This window comes from Toxorhynchites rutilus, chromosome 2 (genome assembly GCF_029784135.1).
Source record: "Toxorhynchites rutilus septentrionalis strain SRP chromosome 2, ASM2978413v1, whole genome shotgun sequence".
Lineage (NCBI taxonomy): Eukaryota > Metazoa > Arthropoda > Insecta > Diptera > Culicidae > Toxorhynchites > Toxorhynchites rutilus.
Genome location: NC_073745.1, coordinates 246506879 through 246528203, shown reverse-complemented (window position 1 = coordinate 246528203; position 21325 = coordinate 246506879). Strand labels below are relative to the sequence as shown.

At 39.4% G+C, this 21325-nt stretch overlaps 3 protein-coding genes across 6 annotated transcripts in view; 2 read left to right on the top strand and 1 right to left on the bottom strand.

Moving 5' to 3' along the window:
* The first annotated feature begins 2763 nt into the window (after positions 1–2763).
* LOC129770967 (uncharacterized) lies at positions 2764–3596 on the top strand. Its single transcript, XM_055774176.1, has 2 exons — positions 2764–2920; positions 2981–3596. The coding sequence occupies exons 1-2, from the start codon at positions 2909–2911 to the stop codon at positions 3500–3502; spliced, it is 534 nt and encodes a 177-aa protein (XP_055630151.1). The 5' UTR covers positions 2764–2908; the 3' UTR covers positions 3503–3596.
* Positions 3597–13452: 9856 nt separating this feature from the next.
* Positions 13453–14487, top strand: LOC129770043 (uncharacterized). The gene is made up of 2 exons (XM_055772635.1): positions 13453–13584; positions 13649–14487. Exons 1-2 carry the CDS (start codon positions 13507–13509, stop codon positions 14369–14371), a joined length of 801 nt encoding a protein of 266 aa, XP_055628610.1. The 5' UTR covers positions 13453–13506; the 3' UTR covers positions 14372–14487.
* A 1919-nt stretch (positions 14488–16406) lies between these two features.
* Positions 16407–21325, bottom strand: part of LOC129765220 (tyrosine-protein kinase Abl) — a 118899-nt gene continuing 113980 nt past the window's right edge. For all 4 annotated transcript variants that reach the window (XM_055765284.1, XM_055765286.1, XM_055765287.1 and 1 more), the window contains one exon: positions 16407–21159. In XM_055765284.1, coding sequence (XP_055621259.1) covers positions 18521–21159 — 2639 coding nt within the window. In that variant the 3' untranslated portion in view covers positions 16407–18520. The remainder of the gene's footprint in view (positions 21160–21325) is intronic.

Here is a 21325-nt window from a genome sequence, read left to right as displayed (position 1 = left end):
CTTCAAATTGCACGAAACATCGAGATTTACTATTATATCGAAATTTTTTTTTGCCAAAAACTGACTCGCAATCAGTTGTTTTCCCGTCTGAAAAGTTGATTTTCGACATTTTAAATTTTTTTTTAAATCGCGACGTTACATGCAATTTTAGGATATTTGACATCAATTTTTTATGGTAACCCCGATTTTCTTGATTGATTTTTTGGTTTTCAAAAAACTCTAACGTGTGCGTGTGCCTCGTATTCCGAAAAAAGGTCCCAGAGTGTCGATTTTTGACAATTTTTTTTTCGATGAGACAGTAAGTGACAGTGACGTTTCATGCAATTTAAAGACATTTGGCATCAGCATATTTTTTCCGGACACAATACAATACAGAAACGCTCGAATTTTATGGTGCAACAAATCAAAACAAAATGAAAACCAAACACCGACACGTTGAGACACGTTAAAATCACATCAATGTGAAAAAGTCAAAGCAAATCAATTACCTTGGCTAAGCAAATCAATTACCGAGCAAATCAATTACCTTGGCTAATCGGGAGGAAACTACTTCTATATAAATCCATGCTGAAACCTATTTGGTATTACGGCTGCCAACTATGGCTGAAAGCTTCAGCAAGTAACATCGAAATTATCAAGAGAGTACAAAATAAGCTGCTAAAACAAATTACTGGCGCCCTTTGGTACATCCGCAATAGTGTCATACGTCGAGACTTAAGGATGGCGACGGTTAAAGAAGAACTTCATAAAACGAGGAGGAAATATGCGGAAAAGTTAAAGAATCATCCAAACCCATTAGCAAGGCGACTCGGTCAACCTATGGTTTGACGTCTGAAGAAAAAAAACTTTAATTATTTAAAGTGGTCAAACGTTATTGTTGTGCTCCAACACACATGTTAAATTTTAACTATAAGATTTGATAACAGATGTAATTCATTATTATGTTAAAACCAAATGCATAACCAAATATTGTTATTTCCACATCATGGCAGATTCAATAAATAATTGTATGGAAGAAAAAAATTTTACTTAAAACATTAGGCTAAATTTAATACCATAATCGGCCTGATTCTGCGTGGCGTGTGAGGTGAGATGACAATTGTCACTTATGTCACACGATTCCACCAGGCGTATGCCGTGAGAAATCTCACTTGAATGAACTCTCACCTTATTCCCGCTCTCAAAATAACGTGACGATTGTCAGATGAACTGGGATTTCTAGGTCGACAGCGCAAAAACACAAAAACAAATGAATAATAGAAGAGGAATAATAAATGTCTTTTTGGGTCGTATTGAATCGATAGTAATGGTATTGTATGTATCAATAAATTCAATTTAACTTTAATTTTTACAGTGCGAAAGACAAATTACAAGTAGTTTGATTTTTTTTTTGTGTGAAAGCGGTAGTTAATCTGTTATCCCTCAAATGGACAAATAAGCACACCGCAATTATTTCCATTTCATGAAAACTATTTATTTTCTCTAAAAAAAGACACAATCCATGTTATCTATCACATGGATCATGTGTTTCATCTATCTAGCCGCGAGTCATCGTCACCGAACTGCATATCCATTTCAGAAGCCGTGGTATATGCCCGAGCCGGAACCAGAGCAACAATTTAACACTGAGAGCGCAGAGAGCAGCAGCAACTACGACCAAAACAAACAAAAATAGTAAACTTTACAGGATGCAATCAACCGTTTCACTATATCTAAATCAAATACCTGCAAATTCGACAGAATGTCCTGATACACAACGAAGTTTTTATGCTAACAACAGGCCAAGTTAAATCAGATCTATAGATACGGTACTGACTGCAGTAAAACAAATATCTGACCTCTCTGAGCGAAACAAATGAAATTCTGGGATGCCAGATGTTTTTTCTCAAATATATGCGATAAAAATCTGAAATATTTGTAAATATGTACTAATGTCTTACATACTGGGTAGCTTCGTTTATCATATGGAATCAATAATGTTTTGTCATTATTTTAAACAGCCTGCAGCAGGAATAAAAGGTTATGACTGGAATAAAATGTCTGCAAATTCGTGAACATATGTGCGACTGTGGCATGTCTGATCTGATTTGGCAACCAGCAGGATGAACACCTTGTCACTTGCAGATCATTCTCTCACATACATAAAGTGAACCTCTCACGGCATCCGATACGACTGTAGGAATAGAATGAGGAGAATTGCGTGATGGTGATGTGACAATTGTCACCTCACCTCACACGCTGCGTAGAATCAGGCCGAATGTCTCGTTATCGATCTAGTCTTAGTTATAAGTTACAACAGACGTCTAAAAAAATTTTTTTTTTGAACGCTTACTATTTATGTGACCATCACACTCTAGAGTGCTTTTAAGAACAATCGCTGAATTATTTACACGAATGTGGAGGGATTAGAAGTTCTGGTAGAATATATTGATAGTAAATTTTTGGGACCAATCATCACTCCAAGTCATCACTGACGCCGCTAACATCCCGGCCATGGGAGTGACAACAACAAATGCTTGTTGATTCATAGAAGACCACTGTATTGGTCAAGGTAAAGCAAAATTCTACTATCCCAAAATCTTCTAAATCGTGCGCTATTTCTAGAAGCACTTTTCTGCTTGCTGTCAATTACTTATACACCCCGTGCCGAGATTTTGCAAATTAGCATCATTGTGCTAATCACGTATTAAAATATGAATCACTCAATATTAATGGTGATTTTGCGTAAGTATTATTTGATCTCAGAAATCAGAGGACCGGTTATCTGAACGATGGTCGAAAGTGCAAATATTTTTTTTGTTTACTCGCAAAATAACAGTTTCTCAGCTTATTTCGGTATATAAATAACAACCAAGACCTGGAGAAATTAATCCTTCAACAGCTTTGAAGAAACTATTTCCTCATCAACATGAAGACTATCGTAAGTGTGGAGAGCACAACATTTATATTAGTGGTTTTGAATAATAACAACTTCCTTTAGGTTTGCTTTCTGCTCGTCGCGTCATGTGCGCTTGCTGTCCCAGTCGATCCTCAAACTACATCAACTAGCTCGCCCGCCATAAATAATTACGGAGCCCGAGTACAACCGAAGCCTGCCATCAGTGGAACTCAGCAACATCCAGCTCAACTATCTAAACAAGCTGTTCATGATGTGACTTCCGTCAACGACCAAACAAAAAAGGAGTCACTGCAATCTAACGAGAAGACTGCAGCTGATGCCAAAGTTGACGACCAGCTGAAAATTAGCGGCCAACAACCATCTAAATATGCACTTAAACGTGACACGACAAGTGCTGGAAGTCGTCCAATCTCAGCTACTGTAACAAAGAGCGTAACTACGAAGACTCCTGCATCCACCAGAGTTTCTACCAAAGCAGCACGTACTCCTTTGACACCAGTTGCTAACAATAATCAACCGACTCAGGTTAAGACAGCGGTCGGTCAGAACAATGATCAGAAATCCAACACGGCTACACCGGCTAAACCAACTGTTTCTGTTTAAACAGAAATTGTGACGTATGGTTTTTGTTGTTGTGAATTATCGAACTGTACTCATTTATTATTTATGTGTAATAAAAATTTGTTACAATAGAAGTACCGGTAAGTTTCGTCGTTTTTTTTTCAAAAATTAATGCTTCATTCTGCAAAAATGGTTACAAATTTAATATTCAAAGTATTGCCCATCGCTAGTCACAACTTTTTCCTATCTTTCTGGCGGCAATTCACGGATCCCTTTGCGGAAATAATCGGCCGGTTTGTCGGCTAACCACGAATCGATCCAATTTTTGACTTCATCAAAATTGGAGAAGTGCTGATCAACCAGGACATGTTGCATCGATCGAAAAAGGTAGTATACGGACGGAGCAATGTGTGGATTATACGGCGAGTGGGATGAGACCTCCCATTCCAGCGTTTCCAAGTATCTTTTGACCGGTTTCGCGACATGCCGCCGATCATTGTCGTGCCGCAAAATGACTTTATCGTGTCTTTGTTCGTATTTAGCCATTTTTCTTTCAGCGCCCGGCTCAAACGCGTCAATTGTCGTCGGTAGAGGCCCCCGTAATAGTTTCATTCGGTTTTAGCAGCTCATAGTACACCAGACCCAGCCGTCGATATTGATGCATGGCCGGGGTATCCATACGTTGTGCCCGACATTTAGGATTGTCGTAATGGACTCACTTTTCATCGCCAGTAACGATTCGATGCAAAAAAAACCCTTTTCTTTTACGCCGTTGGAACAGTTGTTCGCATGTGAAAAAACGGCGTTCGACGTCTCGTGGCTTCAATTCATACGGCACCCAATGTCCTATCTTTCGGATCATTCCCATTGCTTTTAAACAATCGGATATAGTTTGCTGAGCTACTCCAAGTGTATCTGCAAGTTTTTGTTGCGTTTGTGACGGATCTTGATCGAGTAAAGCCTCCAATTTTTCATCTTCAAACTTTTTGACGTAGAACTACGTCTTTCATTAAGGGTGCTAAATCAGAAAACAGGTCACGTTTTCAGGAAATAAAGTTAACGTTAATAACTATTTTGTTTTGCCGCGAACGGATTTTGACGATTTATATACCAAACGAATCGGAAATTCCCTAAGATTTGTTTGATATGCTATACATTGCAATCCCATAGTCTGTATATGGTTTAAATTGGTGAAAATTGGAAGCATTCCCAATTCCTCATACATTTGTGTGCTTTCCCGAACAGAGCTGTCAATAACGAGCAACTTATCGACGAGCAACGAAGGGGAAATCGTAAGATGTAAAGTGAACAAAGGAAAATAAGAAGAACGAAGGGGAATATTTGCCTAGAGTATAAACAGTGGATCTCGCTGAGGTAAACTTTCATTCTTCGTGAGGAAATCGACTGAACCACATCGTTGCTGGGCGAGCTGGACGGCGATGGACCGAATGCCTTTCTCAAGGCAATGGGAGTGGAGGAGTAATAAAGGGTGTGTCACATCAAACTGCATCACGAAAAAAACGCTGTAGAAATTCGCCCAGTAGACCGATCCTTTTGAAAATTTTAGACAGTAAAATAAAAACTATTAAACAACTTTTGGCATTTTCTTTTTATTCATACTTCGAGCCCAAGCCCGTATGCTCACACTTTCCTCTTTACCCCGTCCATAAGGTTCTGTACAACGTCAGGTTGTAGTTTTTTGACGTAGGACTACGTCTAACCGGAAGATATAGGGGGTGAAATGGAAATCTAGGCACTGAACAAGTAGGAAAAAATGCAAGATTTGGAACGCTTATTACTCGAGCATTTCTCAATAGATCGCAAAGGTTTTTGCATCAATTGATAGGAAATATATCTACGCATCTATCATAACGAATAACATTTCATTTTTCTTGAGATAAATAATTGAATAATTGTGAAATATCAAGCATTGTCAAAATGCACTATGTGCCCATTTTTTATTGGTCCATTTTGTGCTCCTCAAATCGTACCGACCAAAACGGGCAGCCAGAGCAGCAGCGAAATAGAATGAAGCACGATTGGAAAGGTGTGCTCCCGTGGCCGAGTGGTTAGCTTCATAACTAACATGCCGGGTGCTCGGGTTCGATTCCCGTTCTGGTCGGGGGAATTTTTCGTCAAAGAAATTTCCTCCGACTTGCACTGTGATCACGCGTATTCTAGAGCTTGCCACTCAGAATGCATTCAAGGCGTGTTATTTGGCATAGAAATCTCAACTAAGTACTAATAAAAATGACGCAAGTAATACTACGTTGAGACGGCGAAGTTCCTCTAGGAACGTTAGTGCCATTGAAGAAGAACGATTGGAAAGGAAAAAGAAAAAAATGAACGAAACATTGGTCGCAGTCTCACACATGCGTAATTCTCGAGCCAGCCAGTCAGCTTAAAAATCCCCGCTCCGCTGCCGTAACGATCATTCTCATTCAAACCGTACACCACATCGGTTCGCATCACAACACATCAACAAACCAACCCAAGCAGCCATGTCTGGACATGGTAAAGGAGGAAAAGTGAAGGGAAAGGCAAAATCCCGCTCGAACCGTGTTGATCTGGAGTTCCCTACAAGTCGGCGTTATATAGTTTCGGCCGCCGAAGTGATCGAGTTAGCTGGCAAAGCTGCTCGCGACGATAAGAAAACCCGCATTCGGAACAGAACACATTCGGTTCGGTGGACATCAAGACAACAGGCAGTTGCAGCGAGTGGCGAGTGGCAAACGCAATCGCAAAACGGCATCAGGTAGCAGAAAAAAAAAGTTTGTTCTTTATACAAACTGCTTTGGTGGCAAATCCAGAACAAGGCGGCATCGAGGGCGTTCGAAATGGTTTTTTTTTCAAAACCACGAGTACAATGTTTTCTAAATTGGAACCATTCCATAAAACAAGGCGCTTTTCAGGGCCATTAAACCTTCCAAAAAAGAGTTTAGGAAATACAGTTCAATGCTTTCTAAAACATTATCCAAAATAATAATAAAACACAAATTGATTTTTTCTTAATTTGTTTGCCAGGATCTGATGAGTATGTTAATTTGGCAGTTGTTCTGAGCTTATTGATAGTTGGGGACTTTCCTGATTATTCAATTTTCACCAATTCTTAAATTGTTTCCAGATTGAAAGTACAGTAATTTACAATTAGTTCGACATTTAGCTAATTGGACGGACATGTAATGCGACTTATTTAGTTGGACATTTGTGAACATAGAGATCCAAATTATGACCCCACATTGAAAGTCGACACTGTCCACTGTCATCGCAAATGTTCCATTACAGGTTAAAATCGCCTCCAATGCGACACTGAGTGGCGCTTCGGCACGTCGCATTGAATGTAATTTACTGTACAACATGTCACAAAGCTGGATGGGAAGAAATTTTCCAACTGTGAAAGCTGTGGCGAGTGGCAACAAATCGCTAAACAGGAAGGTTTAGCCGAACAAGATGGGGATATCGAGTGATAATAAAACAATAAACTCTTTAGATTTAAGATAATTTTGTGATTCTGAAAAGGACCCTTTTTAGCCTGCATGTGAATCCAACGAGCGAACAAATCGTAATGAATGTATTTTTTTGCAATCGCTCCCTTTTAACGCTCATTCGTTTGTCTCGTTGGACTCGCCCCTCTGGCTGAGTCTGCCGATTTGTCTCTATACTGTGAGTGTGTACCGCTAGAGTATAAAACACGCGGACCCCAAAAAAATATCTTATTTTCTTTCAAACCGTAAACCCGTGTGGTTGTACGGCATCGGCATCGTGGACGTAACAAAGGCGGACAAGTTAAGGAAAGGCAAAGTCTCACTCGAACCGTGCAGGTCTCCAGTTCCCTATTGGTCGCATTCACTGATTGCTCCGCAAGGGTAACTAGGCCGAACGGATTGGTGCCGGAGCACCAGTATACCTAACAGCGATTATAGAGTTTCGGCCGTCGGAGTGCTCGAGTTGGCTTGCAAAGCTGCTCACGACAATCAAAAAACCCGCATCAAGAACAGAGCAGCTTCGGTTCGGCGCTCATCAAGGCAACAATTAGTTTCAGTGAGTGGCAAAGTGTTTCTCCGGCACGTCGCATTAAATGTAATTTACTGAACAACATGTCACAAGCTGGATGGGAAGAAATTTTCCAACTGTGAAAGCTGTGGCGAGTGGCAAACGCAATAGCTAAACAGGAAGGTTTAACCGAACAAGATGGGAATATCGAGTGATAACAAAAACACAACACCAAAGGTTCTTTTCAGAACCATCAACATATTCATAAAGAGTAAACAGTAAACTAATCCATTTTTCAGGTAGATAGGTAGGTATTCACGTAGGAGAAGAAAATAAAACAATATATTTAAAATATATATTTAACAAAAGCTGTCCCCTTTGTATAGTCCTACGTCACTCCGGTTATGTCCCCGACATTACCCACCCGACTTTTTTGAACAGAAATCCATTTTCTCTTGAAGTCCGCCTCCGATTTGACAACTTTTGGGTTCTTCCGGAGGGCCTGCTTCATAATCGCCCAATATTTATCTATTGGGCGAACCTGCCCGTTTACCGTGCCGGTCATCACGAAGGGGGCGCTCCGCTTTCCACAAGAGCAGATCGCTTGCCACACCATGTACTTTTTGGCAAACTTGGATAATTTCTGCTTGCGAATCTCCTCCGGAACGCTGAATTTGTCCTCTGCGGAGAAGAACAACAGGCCCGGCAGCTGACGAAAGTCCGCTTTGACTTAGGTTTCGTCGTCCATTACCAGGCAATGCGGCTTCGTCAGCATTTCGGTGTACAGCTTCCGGGCTCGCGTCTTCCCCACCATGTTTTGCCTTTCGTCGCGGTTAGGAGCCTTTTGAACCTTGTATGTACGCAGGCCCTCCCGCTGCTTGGTCCGCTGGACGAATGAACTTGACAAATTCAGCTTATTGGCGACATCCCGGACCGAACTTCTCGGATCACGTCTAAACTGCTTAACTACGCGCTTGTGATCTTTTTCACTGACGGAGCATCCATTTTTGCCGTTCTTCATCTTCCGGTCTATGGTTAGGTTCTCGAAGTATCGTTTTAGTACTCTGCTGACCGTGGATTGGACGATTCCCAGCATCTTACCGATGTCCCGATGTGACAACTCCGGATTCTCGAAATGAGTGCGCAGGATTAATTCACAACGCTCTTTTTCGTTCGACGACATTTTTCCAAATTTACGAAAAATTGACAGTGAAGCATGGCCAACGTGATCTATACACTCTTATCTTATTTTATCTTAAAAATTAAATTTCTACAGCGTTTTTTCCGTGATGCAATTTGATGTGACACACCCTTTATGATGGATAAAGTAAAGTTTTCCAACGGCCTTTTTGGAGGTTAGAGACGAATGAACTGAAGAAGTTTAAAGCCTCAAGCAAGGAAGGAAGGCAAACTTTCAGTATCGTTCTGTATTCAAAGCAATGACAATCGTTTGTTCCTCCTTGTTTTGCGTCATCACATGTCCGTGCAAACCACGTCTGACACGTTCGCCTTTTAAATGACTTCGGAATGTTGTAGCTTTGATATAAATAATGACATGATGATAAAAATGCAGCATCTTCAAGACAATTTTTTTTATTTGAAGATGTCGTATATAGACGATATGGGGGTAAGACTGACATGTTAAGAAAAACTTCAATAGAATCTTTGGAAACTCATGTTTTTCAAAATATGAATGCAGTTTCTTACAATACAATTATGATAGACGGCCAAATATTTTACAAAAAAGTGCTTTTCAATGTTTTTACTGAGATTAAAACAGACGTAGTAGGACATTTTTTTTCGATGAGGGTAGTATGGACATATAGTGGGGGGAATATGGACAGGTTTGTGATACACGAAGCGTAGAGGTTCATCACTCATGAGAGGAATAATTTTATACAACCAAGGTCTGAACTCATCACGAATGTCCGTTAAATAAGGAAAAAATCGAATTAATCCACCTAGAAATGATATTGTACTTTTCTGCAGTATAAACGGGCTGACCCTCAACTATTTTGCTTTTCGTTCCAGTCAGCTTCTTGGCAGTCCACCTTGGGCGATTTGATTTCCTTCGATAAAAAATAGAATAAACATAATTTTTGCAGTCCATCTTACCTCCACTCCCACTGGTAATTTTCCACACAATAATGAATTTACTTTTCCGTATGTACCCAATATCGTATGTATAATTCTCTGTTAACTTGCAAGTCGAAATATGAGAATCAGCGAATTGAATTTTGAAATTAATATCGCTGCTTAATATCGAAGCCGCAAAATTTACATCCACACGCGGAGTCATATATGACTTTCAGTGTTTGTTTCTCTTTTCCACTTTTGGTCAGTATTCATTGTCATAGAATGGTTTAAATATCATAGAATAACAATGTAGAAGAGGTTCTCCTTAACATAAATTTGAAATTCATAATGTAACTATACAAATCAACCTCCTGTCCATATCCCCCCCACTGTCCGTCTTACCCGCACATCCCCTATATATATATTCAGTTTCATTTGGTATGTGTAGTATGTAGACAAAAGACATTGCAAGAGAACATGAAACATTTCTGGTTTGCTTCCAAAGTTTCTATAGATTTTAAAAATAAAGTCCCAATAACAATCCATAATTTCGCTGTCATTTGATTCATAAAAACTTTCAGTAGAACCCTTCACCATGACGGGTATATGGTACTAGGTGAGGCCGTTTCGTCACTAAGTTGGTTAGGGGAGCGGTATATGAAAACAGTTCGAAGAAAGCAGAAGGGGAATTATTTCCTTGAAGCGTGAAAGAGACAGACTGATCACGAGCGAGCTCCGGCACAGCGTATTGTGTTTTGTTTACAAACTAAACACAGTAGACTTCCAAGATGGCTGAAGAGTGGATTTAGTAAGTTGGCCCACCTTAGGATATACTTCTACGCGCCTTGCCCTTCACTACAGAGGAATGAGGAATTATCTATGAAATGACATAATTTTGAATTAAGCATGTTTCATGAAATAATGAACGCACAACAAATCGACGGTAGAAACTGCCCACCTCAAACTTGAGAATATTCTATACAAGGTGCAGCTGTTGCTTTGACAAATGCATTTTATTTCAACAAAGTTACAGAGTTTCAAAAATTACTCAAAATTTTCGATGTCGCATTTGGCTCCTGTATTTTTTTTTTGTCGAGTATAGTTCTTCGCCTGCTCCGGAATATAATCGGTCACAGGAAATGTCAGTTCATTTTCACTCTCGATTCACCTTTAGTCGTCATCCCAATACGAAACCTTTTCCACAATAGTTCGGGGAATTTTCAGAGGGTATTAAAAATATTCTATTATTTTTCAAATGCTTATCGACCATTCTCCATTGAGCATCTAGATGGCTTCCAAAGTGCTCGCGGGGAAAAATTACATCAGGAAACTCACGACTCATTGATTTTGTACTAACCTTGCCCGAAAAGTTATTCGTTTTAGTTTCTTCCAAACTTTATTCATGTTGTTCATTTTTTCCAAAAATCATAACTCTGAAATCTGCTACAAGATCGAAACAAGTTTTTGAGAAATCAATGTAAATCATTGAAATCAAATTTTAAAGAAATGTTCAAACTGTTTTTAGAAAACTTTCTCATAAATTAAATAAAATAACGAAAACTTTTGTATCTTGTAACACTGTTTCAAATATTTTTATATACATGTTGTAAAGTAGCTGAACCGGACTATTTAAGAAGGAGATAGAGGACAAAAAAAATTTTTTCACGCTTATGCTCAAACCTCAACTACGAAAAAATTATTGAACTTTTCTTGAGACAAATTTATTGCCTTAAACTGACTCAAATTGAAGAAGTATGCTGCTTAGCACGATTCAAATGCTTTCATTTGATGAATCTGGAATTTTTGCATAAAACTCTTTTGCGAAACATTTAAATAAGTAGAAGATAACAAGAAGGATAACAGTGTGGAGTCGAGGAAGCGATTGTAGAGTGGTTGGAAAGTTTCAATTTGGTTGATACAACTAGCGTTGCTAGAAAGCATTTCATTTTCGGCAGAAACCATGTCTTTTCATGCCTTGTAGCGTTAAATGAGCAAATAATGTCATCTGTCCCCCAACGCTTTAAAATGTTTGTATGTATGGAAGCAGACATCTCTTTCTTTTTTCATCTTTTTATGGGATTGCACCCAAAAAAAAGTTCAAACGACGTCAACGGGGATCGAACCAAGACCGGCTGGAATGTAAGGCTGTTTTACACGACCACGCTATACACATAGCTGATGATGCTGTTGCGCAGAAGTTTGATAATATTATATCTCACTACAAATTGAAGTTGGAAATTGTTTTCTAATTTTACTCTAAGAAAACACTTTCCAGCTTAGTCCAGTCATGACATTTTCTGTTATTTTTACGCTCATTTATTGTAATAAATCGGGATGACAAAACATGAGCTAAATATCGATTTTGGGTGTAGAAACAATCCAGTTTATGATGTTTTTTTTTGGAAATTTGAAAAAAAAAACCATAAAAACACAAAACTTTAGGTTCCTTCAGAGATACTTGATACTTGGTTCCAAATTAATTAAATATAACTGTTTTATAACTGCATGCAAATATGCAAAACTTTCCATTTTAAAAGAAAGCAGCACAATCATTCTAAGTAGCGTACCTTCTAAATTAGAGTCAAATTAAAGCATAAAATTGGGCTCAGAATGGACCATTTGCGTAGAAGGATCTTTTCATCAAATACTGGCACAGTTGTTTTAAGTTTGGCGACTAGTGATGCATGGAAAATCTCGTGCTAATGTAAATATTGATTCCTAGAAATTGACGGAATTAAAACACTTTGAAAATTTGATTTTACACACCATTTTGTATAAAAAACGTACAGACATTATTTTACTAAGACTAACTGTTCCCGAGATATAACAATTTTGTATAGATTTTTTTTATTTTTAAACCATTCACGCATATCATGAAATCCCAATCATTATGGAATCGTTTAATTATTATTTTTTTCAAGTTTATGCGCACTGAGTAAATGTAAAATTTCGACCATAGGAAATAGGTCGGTGTTTCGCAGTTTACGTAAGATATTTTTAGAATACAGATTTCAGTGAAGAAGTTCAAAATGAATGTTTGGTTGGGCAGCACTCCCAGGCGGCTCAATCCGTTTATTGATTCTTCCTATTCTTCCTGTTCACTTGGACTCTGTCTTTACCCCCTCTCCCCCTCTCCATGGACAACCTCGGATATTCTCTATCCAGAAGCATAAACACCGAAAAGGCGTCATACACAAGTTATGGAACTTTAAAATTAAAGGTTTTAAGCAAATTTATTTAAAAAAAAACAATACTGAACCACATGTAAAAAGTCGGTTACAAGCTACTTGGAGTCGCTCAGATTGGGGAATCACAAGATCCTCTGTGTTCACCAGATATTGTTCCTCTCAATTATCACTATCTCCGAGCGATGACAGATGATAAAATTAAAAATTGAATCAATTCATGGATAACCTCAAGACATATCGTTTTCCAAAGTTACTGAAAAAATAGTGGTTAATTACATGCTCTCCATGTCATAAATATCAATTTTCACGAAAAACCAGCAAGAGTTCATAACACGTATTTACAACAAGAAATATAGAAGTTGGACACTTCTATGCGCCTATGGTCTGCAAGACCACATTGGCACTACCTCTTCTTGAAACGGTGACTCACTGCATGACACGCTTATCATGCTTAGAAAATCGTTTGAAGTGTGGATAGATTTACCAAGAAACTGTTTAACCAATTCAATTAGCACATTCGATTTGTTTATAATTTTGATTCTGCGTATGCCGTTATGTAACTAAGAAGTTTGAGATTTCAACCACAAGGACGCCCTTGAATAAGGTGGGATGTTCCAGGTCAAGTTCAACTGCTGCCCAGGGGGATTTTTTTCATCACACTGTGTCATTTATTTGCTATAGTCATCATCTTGTGAATTATTGAACATACACCTTGAGCAGATAGAAAAGACTTTGGTATTCGATCGAACAAAACAAAAATGTCGATGTGATAATTTTGTCACATTATAAATGCAATCGGACAGTGCAGGGAGACGCCATTTATCACAATTCAGTGTGTCACATCGGATCGACGAGATGAAGCAGCCTGTAAGTAAAAATGCTCTTCATTGGAATTATTTTTGATGTATATCTGATTTTGAAATATTTACAGATTTTCGTACTTGTTTTGGTTCTTGCCTGCGTTAATTGCATACCATTAGATTCTACAACGTCCAGCAAACCAATAGACCCAGATGTCATTAGTGAAGAAAAGCCTGAAGATTCTTTGAATTTTGACTCACAAAAATTGCATGGAACTAACGTTCAAAAAGTACCGGCCAAAGGGGCGAAACTTAGTGTCGAGGTAGATAAGAACGAATCCAGCACAACAACCGAGACATCAAAAACTAAAAGGGATACTCATTCCGAAGAACCATTGGCTAAATCAGGATTGAAACAGAATGAAGGCAGCTCGACCACCACAAGGCCGGAATCCCGAAGAGCGCCTGTGGTGTCAAAGGCAAAGCGAAGTGCTGATGAAGATGAACTTTCCACTACCAATCGCCCAACCAGCACCAGAGCGCCGATCCCTAGCAGTAGTAACTACGATGAAAGGGATAACACTGGACCGCATTTTGTGCGCCCAGTACCTGTTGACCAAATTTTGAAGAACATTCACGAGGCACCCAGGCACCATCTCCCATCATCTGTTAGCTCCCATCACGATGATGAGGAGTCTGTTGTTTCTACAACTGTTGCTGAGCCATCCAATAACCATAAGGCACATTACAAATCATCGAAGAAGCAGCCGCAATCTAGCGACGATGAAGAGCTTGAAGATCATGATGAAACTGAATCGGAAGACCTGGAGGATGTAAAAGGAAACCGAAGATAGTTTTCCATTATACTCGAGAATAATTTATTCTTTGGTAGAATTGCATAAAAGCAGTATTTATTGGATATGTTAAAATTTGTAAGGTTCAGAATAAACGAAAAAGTTTAGTGAAAACAGGGCGATGAAACTTTGTTTTTTAACAAAATGAATGAGCAACGCATTTGTTGATGAACTCTTGCCTGAAATATTGATTGGCGTGTAATTATTTCATTCTCGGAAATCGCTTTTTTAAGCAGATTCTGATGGCATACCCCTTCTTATCCAGTGGAGTTTTCTGTATCTGCACCTTTTGGTGATATCCTCGCGTCTCTTCAAAATGGATGATAGCCTGTGAGATGCGTAACAAATGCAATTAACATTACTAGTTATACTGAATGTCGATATCTTCTAGTCATACCACGTTAACTGTCTTGGATTATCCCTAACGTCATCTGTTCAACATATTTGATTAAATGCGGGTGACCTGAACGTGACAAATCCTTCTAACTCCTATCTATTCGAAATATCACTTATTGTATGTTTTCGAATGGCCCAACAAATTCATTCATCCTTTGACCCAAGTCTAAGTTAGTTTGAGCTTGAGCCTGAACCAGTGAATAATATTCATGAATAACAACTATCACAACTATCCTCCTTAGGGGCATTGGACCCTCTGCTTTGGTTCTCAATAGTTTCAGGCTCTTTTTCGGACCTATTACTATAAAGATCTGTCATTCGCAGGCGGATTCCCGTTTGACTCAAGCCAATGTGAAGTCCAATAACTATCCCAAATTCAATTCCCAAAAACAAGATCGCAGATCTGCGTTCGGTTGCTGAATTTGAGGTACGGTACAAAAATTCTCCTATTTAGTCGCTTTAAGGCTACTTGAGGTCCTGCTAGTGGCCGGGTAGACAACAAACCTGTCCTTATGGGATCAATGATCACCATTACCAACGGTTTGAACACAACCATTGGATAATGATTGATTAATGATTGTATCATGTTCAACGGACTGCCCAAAAACACATCTAACATCACACAATTTTATTATTCAACATAATTGCCTTCGAGGACGATACAGCGATTATAGCGATCTTGCAACTTTCCGATACCATTTTTATAGTACTCTTTCGGGTTTTCCAAAGTAGTCCTCAGTTTCGGTAATCACTTCATCATCGGTCTTAAATTTCTTGCCAGCGAGCATTCTCTTCAGGTCTCCGAACAGAAAATAGTCACTGGGGGCCAGATCTGGAGAATACGGTGGATGCGAAAGCAATTCGAAGCCCAATTCTTGCAATTTTGCCACCGTTTTCATTGATTTGTAATTTTTCCATTTTTTTAACAATAACAGAAGTTGCTTCACTCTCAATGCTGTAACTTACGAACCAATCGACCGATTGTTGTCACATTTTGACACGTATCCATTGAAAGGTGATGCTTTGTGATAGTCAAGTAGACTTTTGCAAGAGACGCCATCTAGACGTCAACCTCATGAGCTTTTCAGCCGAAGTGTTACAATCTCTCGTGTGCAGTGTACACACGTACAGATTTATCTGAAAAAGGTACAATTTTTTTCGTTATTTTTAGTACAAATTCTGTACGGTACAGGGTACAGATTTTCGTCAAAATGTACAGATTGGTACAGATTTTTTTTCCGCGTGTGAAACTTCTTATATTTGAGGTACATGACGACTTTTACGCCGCAGTATCGCTGCACGATTTGTGCACGACGCCCAATGACTATAGGGTTCAAGCCTTTCATTTGAGCCCGCTATCTTTCAACCACTTTCTCATCTTCAAGTGACGGGTCAGGCACTCAGCTATGTATGAAGCGATCACTACTACTAAGGCGCCGTCTTGCGTAGAAATGGCATTTGAAGTTCAATGTTTTCTGCGGAACGAAGCCGATGGAAACGATAAAAACACATACATCATTGTTGATTGAACATGTAGCTCACTTGGTCAAGCGTCACCTCTGCAATTCATACCCCCAATATGTTCCAAGAAACACCATCTACAAAATTCGGATATTCAATAAAACAAACAACAACAAACTAATTGTTTCTGATTACTGCCTTCCAGCGGTATTTTTATGAATCTTCGTTTTCACTGCAGGTTGAAGTTTTTTTACATGTTTTTCCTCTTGACAGCATTCACAATTCATACGTTCGTGTATAGTGTGTGTATGTATGTGTTGGTGATCTGATGTATATATGTTTTGTGTATATTTTTCTGTTATATCACGCTTTTTCACTTGGTTTTTATGTTTAGTTATTAGTTGATAACATTTTAGTTTTCACATACTTAGATAGAGTCACTACTACACTTATTTTTCTTCAGTGAATAATAATGTTCGCTTATTGTTAATATTTTTTTTATTATTATTCGTGTTCTAGAATCAATACAACGAAGTCTTCTTTCTTCTTTTGATTGATTCACTCTTGTTCTTTAGCGATAATATCTTTATGCGTTTTTTATGTACGAATGTTTAATGAATGTTATGAAGATGTGAGATTATGAATGCTTTTTTTTCTGCCGATTTTATTTAAAAATATATAGCGCGCTTATAATCAAGTTTATTCGCGGTTTTTTCAATTTCGTTTGATTCATTCATCATTTGATTTGTTTTTTTTTGGTAAATTCCTAGAGAGACGTTGGTATTATACTGCAGAAGAATGCTCGCACTGTGAAAAAGTTCAATACGCCGACACTTTCTCGTGGTAATTGCAACTTCCGTCAAATTCCGCCTCGCGTTCGCATGATGTGAATGATTGGTCTTCTCATGAGTAATGTGCAATTGATTGAATGATTGTTTGTTAACACTACTGATAATATATTTATAAATGTTTACGACTAGCATTTTACTGTGTTGCCTTCAGAAACAGGCCTCGAATAACTTATGATTAAACGCGAATTAATGGGTTTCACCATGGGCATTCTCGTGTTTCACGCCGTTTGAGATGTGTTTCTGTTAAAATATACTATGGAACTTAGTGCAAACAATGAACTCTCACGATGCGATAAATTTTCTTCTAAAATAACAAAAAAATAGTCTTAAGCTCTTTGGCTTAAAATGGAGCATAGCATATGTTTGTCATCTTTCTGAAGATTTATTTCGGGAAGCTTTCGGAAGCGAATCGTTCTTCAGACTTATGCTAGTTTAAAATTATGAAGAATTTTAAAACAACCGACATAATTCAAATAATTATGACATTAAAAGCTCGGAATTAAAATGGATATTCTCCTTCAAGCTCAGTCCTGATTTTTTTTTTTTTTGTTATTAACGCTTTCTTATCATCTGAAGGTAGTAAAATCTATTAGACCATCATCTAAAATCAATTAAAATTATTCTGTTTTATATTTGGCAATCTTATTGAGCGTTGATACATGGGTTATGTTTTTATGATTGTATACCTTCTTTTTTTTTTGCTTACCAACGGCAAAGGGTCAAACCATCGGCCCCGATAGTTCTCAGACCGATTGGCGTTGTTGTGTGATTTTTTGAATAGCTTATTGTTTAGGAATAGGTTCACGGATAAATCAAAGTGTTATTAATTCTGTGTATTTTCATTCGCCCGATGCTTTAGCCATTATGGCACCTCATTTGAACACGATCGAAGTTTGTTCAAGATAATCCTTTCGTGACAAATTTGGAGGGTATTTATAAACAGTTTGTTGTATCGGATAGATATAGCATAGATAATAATATAAATACATTTTCAAATATGTGATTCATCTCGATATATCAATCAGGCTCAACTAAAATATAGTCGCAATCCGACGTTGTTGATGCACCCAAAGTTGATCAATGAACACCTACTTGTATTCGCACCAATACAGGCAACATCTTGAGTTATTTTTGGGGTAGTGTTTCATTTTGTTAAACGAAAGACCAAAAAAGTATAAACGAAAGTCGACACATATGTTGAATGTGATTACAATAAAATTTCATTGCAATATCTCATTTTGGAAATCATGCAAATCATTAGGAAAAATGAATATTTTAAAAAACATTTGAATTTGTTGCTAATTTAGGAATCCATGCTCACCATCTGTGTCTCAGTGTTTCAATTTCCCAAGCGAATACAAGAAACATTGATCAACTTGGCTGGGGTAAAATAATCACTCTCTTAAAAATGTTCTTCGAACACAACTAATGTGACTTGAAATTACCTGTGCAACGCATTCGATATTTGCTTCAGTGATTGACCAACCTCTATCACAAGCTTCTCGTTGTCCTGCACGTTTTTGTTGCCTGCCGATCGGAGCGACCGCGACTGGTTCTCAACCCGGTCGACCAGTTCCCGAAAGTGGAACTTCGTGTGCGGTGGCAGCGTTTCATTATCCGCGAACGTGACACAACTGGATTGCAGCGAATTGAGCCTTTCGCTCAGCTGTAGCCATTGGGAGGCCGAGATGGAATTCACCGGAATCTTGAGACTCCCCTCGAGTGTCGTAACCAGCTCGAGGATTCCTTCGCGACTCGCGGACGATGACGGAACGGAAGATGACGATGCGGTAGATTTCTCCGACAGAAGCGAACTGTTGCTATCATTTGATTTCGATGTGGTAGTTGCGTTATTGGTGGAACTGGTTAGTGCTGGACTTGGAATCTGATTTTGAACAGGTGTGGCATAGATCGATGCAAACTTTGACGGTTTTACTGGCACTGCAGGCTTCTTCGCAGGTATCAACTGCTGCGATTGCTGATGATCATCATTCTGGCCGGAATTGCTGTTCGTTGTTGTTGTTGTTGTTGTTGTTGTTGTGATATTGGAATTGTTAGTGCCACTCGTGTCCTCGTCGAGATTGTTGTTCAATCTGAGATTCGCTGCGCTTTTAACGCCAAGTTTAGGACTCAGCTGAGCACCCTGATCATTGGGAGATTCTTTCGCCTCCCACAGCTTTTTCAAGCTGCTAATACTTCCGGTGCTTTTTCGTTTGTCACCATCGTCCCCGTTGCCTCCGCTACCAGTCGATAGATTATCGCCACCGCTGTTGCTCCCATCTGGTTTAACCGAATTCCCTTCCAAACTCTCCCGCTTTTTATCCTCCTGACTAAGTTCGATTTTTATTTCAGTCTTTTTTAACTCGATAATTTTGTTGCTATCGATAGGTGCCACACTAGTCACTATGGAAGGATTTGTCTTCTTCAGCTTCAAAGAATTCAGCTCGTTGTTGTCCAACAGTGCCACCCCGTTTTTGTTTGTCCCGTTTCTAAGCAGCTCATTTTTCTTTGCCTTGATTTCCGCGTCACTCGACTGGTCGTTCGGCTGGTTGTTATTTAGAATATTACTGTTAGCATTGCTCGAATGATATTTATTGTTATTGTCTGAGCTTGAGTCACTACTGCCAGTGGTGTTGATATCGCTGACGCTCGTCCCATTACTAGTAGTGGTTGAGTCGCTAGCATTTTCCACCTTACGGAGTCGGGATTTAAAATCAATAATGCTATTGCACTCTTCCTTTTTGGGAATTTGATTCGGGATACGTTTCGGTTCGACCTTTTTCAGCTGTGCCTTGAACGGAGGTTGGGTCGAGGAGCTGTTGTTGTTCTCAAGGGGTTTCGTTCTTCGCAACGAACTTACATCGGACGACTTGTAGTGAGGAGCAATGTCGTTCGGGGGTAAAGGTGGAGGAGGTTTTGGTAAATTCATGCTTTCCGCCAGTTCACTGACTAATTGTGAAGCCGGATCAGCCGAGGGCCTGTGATTTGTTTCACTGTTTACTGTTGGTTTTGGCACAATAGCTTTCTCTTTGATTTCGGTCGCTAGTTTCATTTCTAGTTTCTCCTTCAGACTTGGTGGAGGTGGTGGTGGAATGGGCAGCGATGGTTCACTGTTCGGAACGATAGCGTCAGCTGGACTTCCGAGCGAGCTGCATGAATCGGTTGAAGGTTCCCTTTTCCTGAGACTAACGCCAAATCGAGAGCTTGCCTCTTCAACGCTTGGTTCGGTGTTGGAAACATCATTCGATGGTTTCACCAGCTTATCCATTGGAGGGCAAGAATGCTGTTGAACTTCAAACTCTTCTGGCGGAGGAGGTAAATCGATTGGTGGAGGTGGAAACTCTAGATCGGCCAACGTTGGAGGCATTGATCGTTTGGGACTATTGTTGCCAACTGCGCCGCGGAAGGAAGAGAATGTCATCATCGAGCCGTCCGTAGTGGTTCTATGTCGTTGTAATTTGGAAAGACTAGCGGTTGCGGAGTTCGCCATAGTGACTCCACTGGATGAGTTACTACGAATCATTTGCGGTTGTTGTTGGTGTGGCTGCGTTTTGATAGCGGTTCGTTGCGCGGCTAACAAGCTATTGGAAATTACATTTGCCGCAGTCATCGGTGGTGGCGGATCTGGAGGAACTGAATTTGTTTGCACTTGCTGTGGAACCTGTTGTCCCACGGTACCGTCGGTCTGCCGCAAAGATTCCAAATATGCGTCTATTCTGGCGCCCTTCGGCAGGGTACCGTACCGGTTGATGGCCTTTTTCACATTATGTACCGCCAGTGCACCTACCACTGGCTGACAAACTGCGTTGATTGGCATACCTGATGGTGGTGGTTGGTCACTACCAGGCACCATCTGCTCTCTCCGAGGAACACCTTGCGGTAGTCGCTTGCTGCTGCGTGTTTCCAAACCACGATTGCCCATGATTGGAACACGTTTGAATGAGCTTTGTTGCATGGAGGATTTCTGAAAATGCCCAACCGGCTCCTGGCTGTCTGTGTCAGTATCGGGCGTGATCTCGGTTTGTTCATTCTCGGAGTCTGTGGTTCTGTTGACCAGATTAGCCAGATCACGGGAGAACCCTAAAATTTTAAAAGTTCGTTAGAAATTGTTGATTGAAAAATCAAGTTTGATCATTTAGTAGTTAGTATCGAATAAACTTAGTATCGATGTACCACACACATTGTAAAATGTAAAGATATGTGTTAGTCCCGTTCAGAAATGATAAAAAACACATTACTAAGGTTT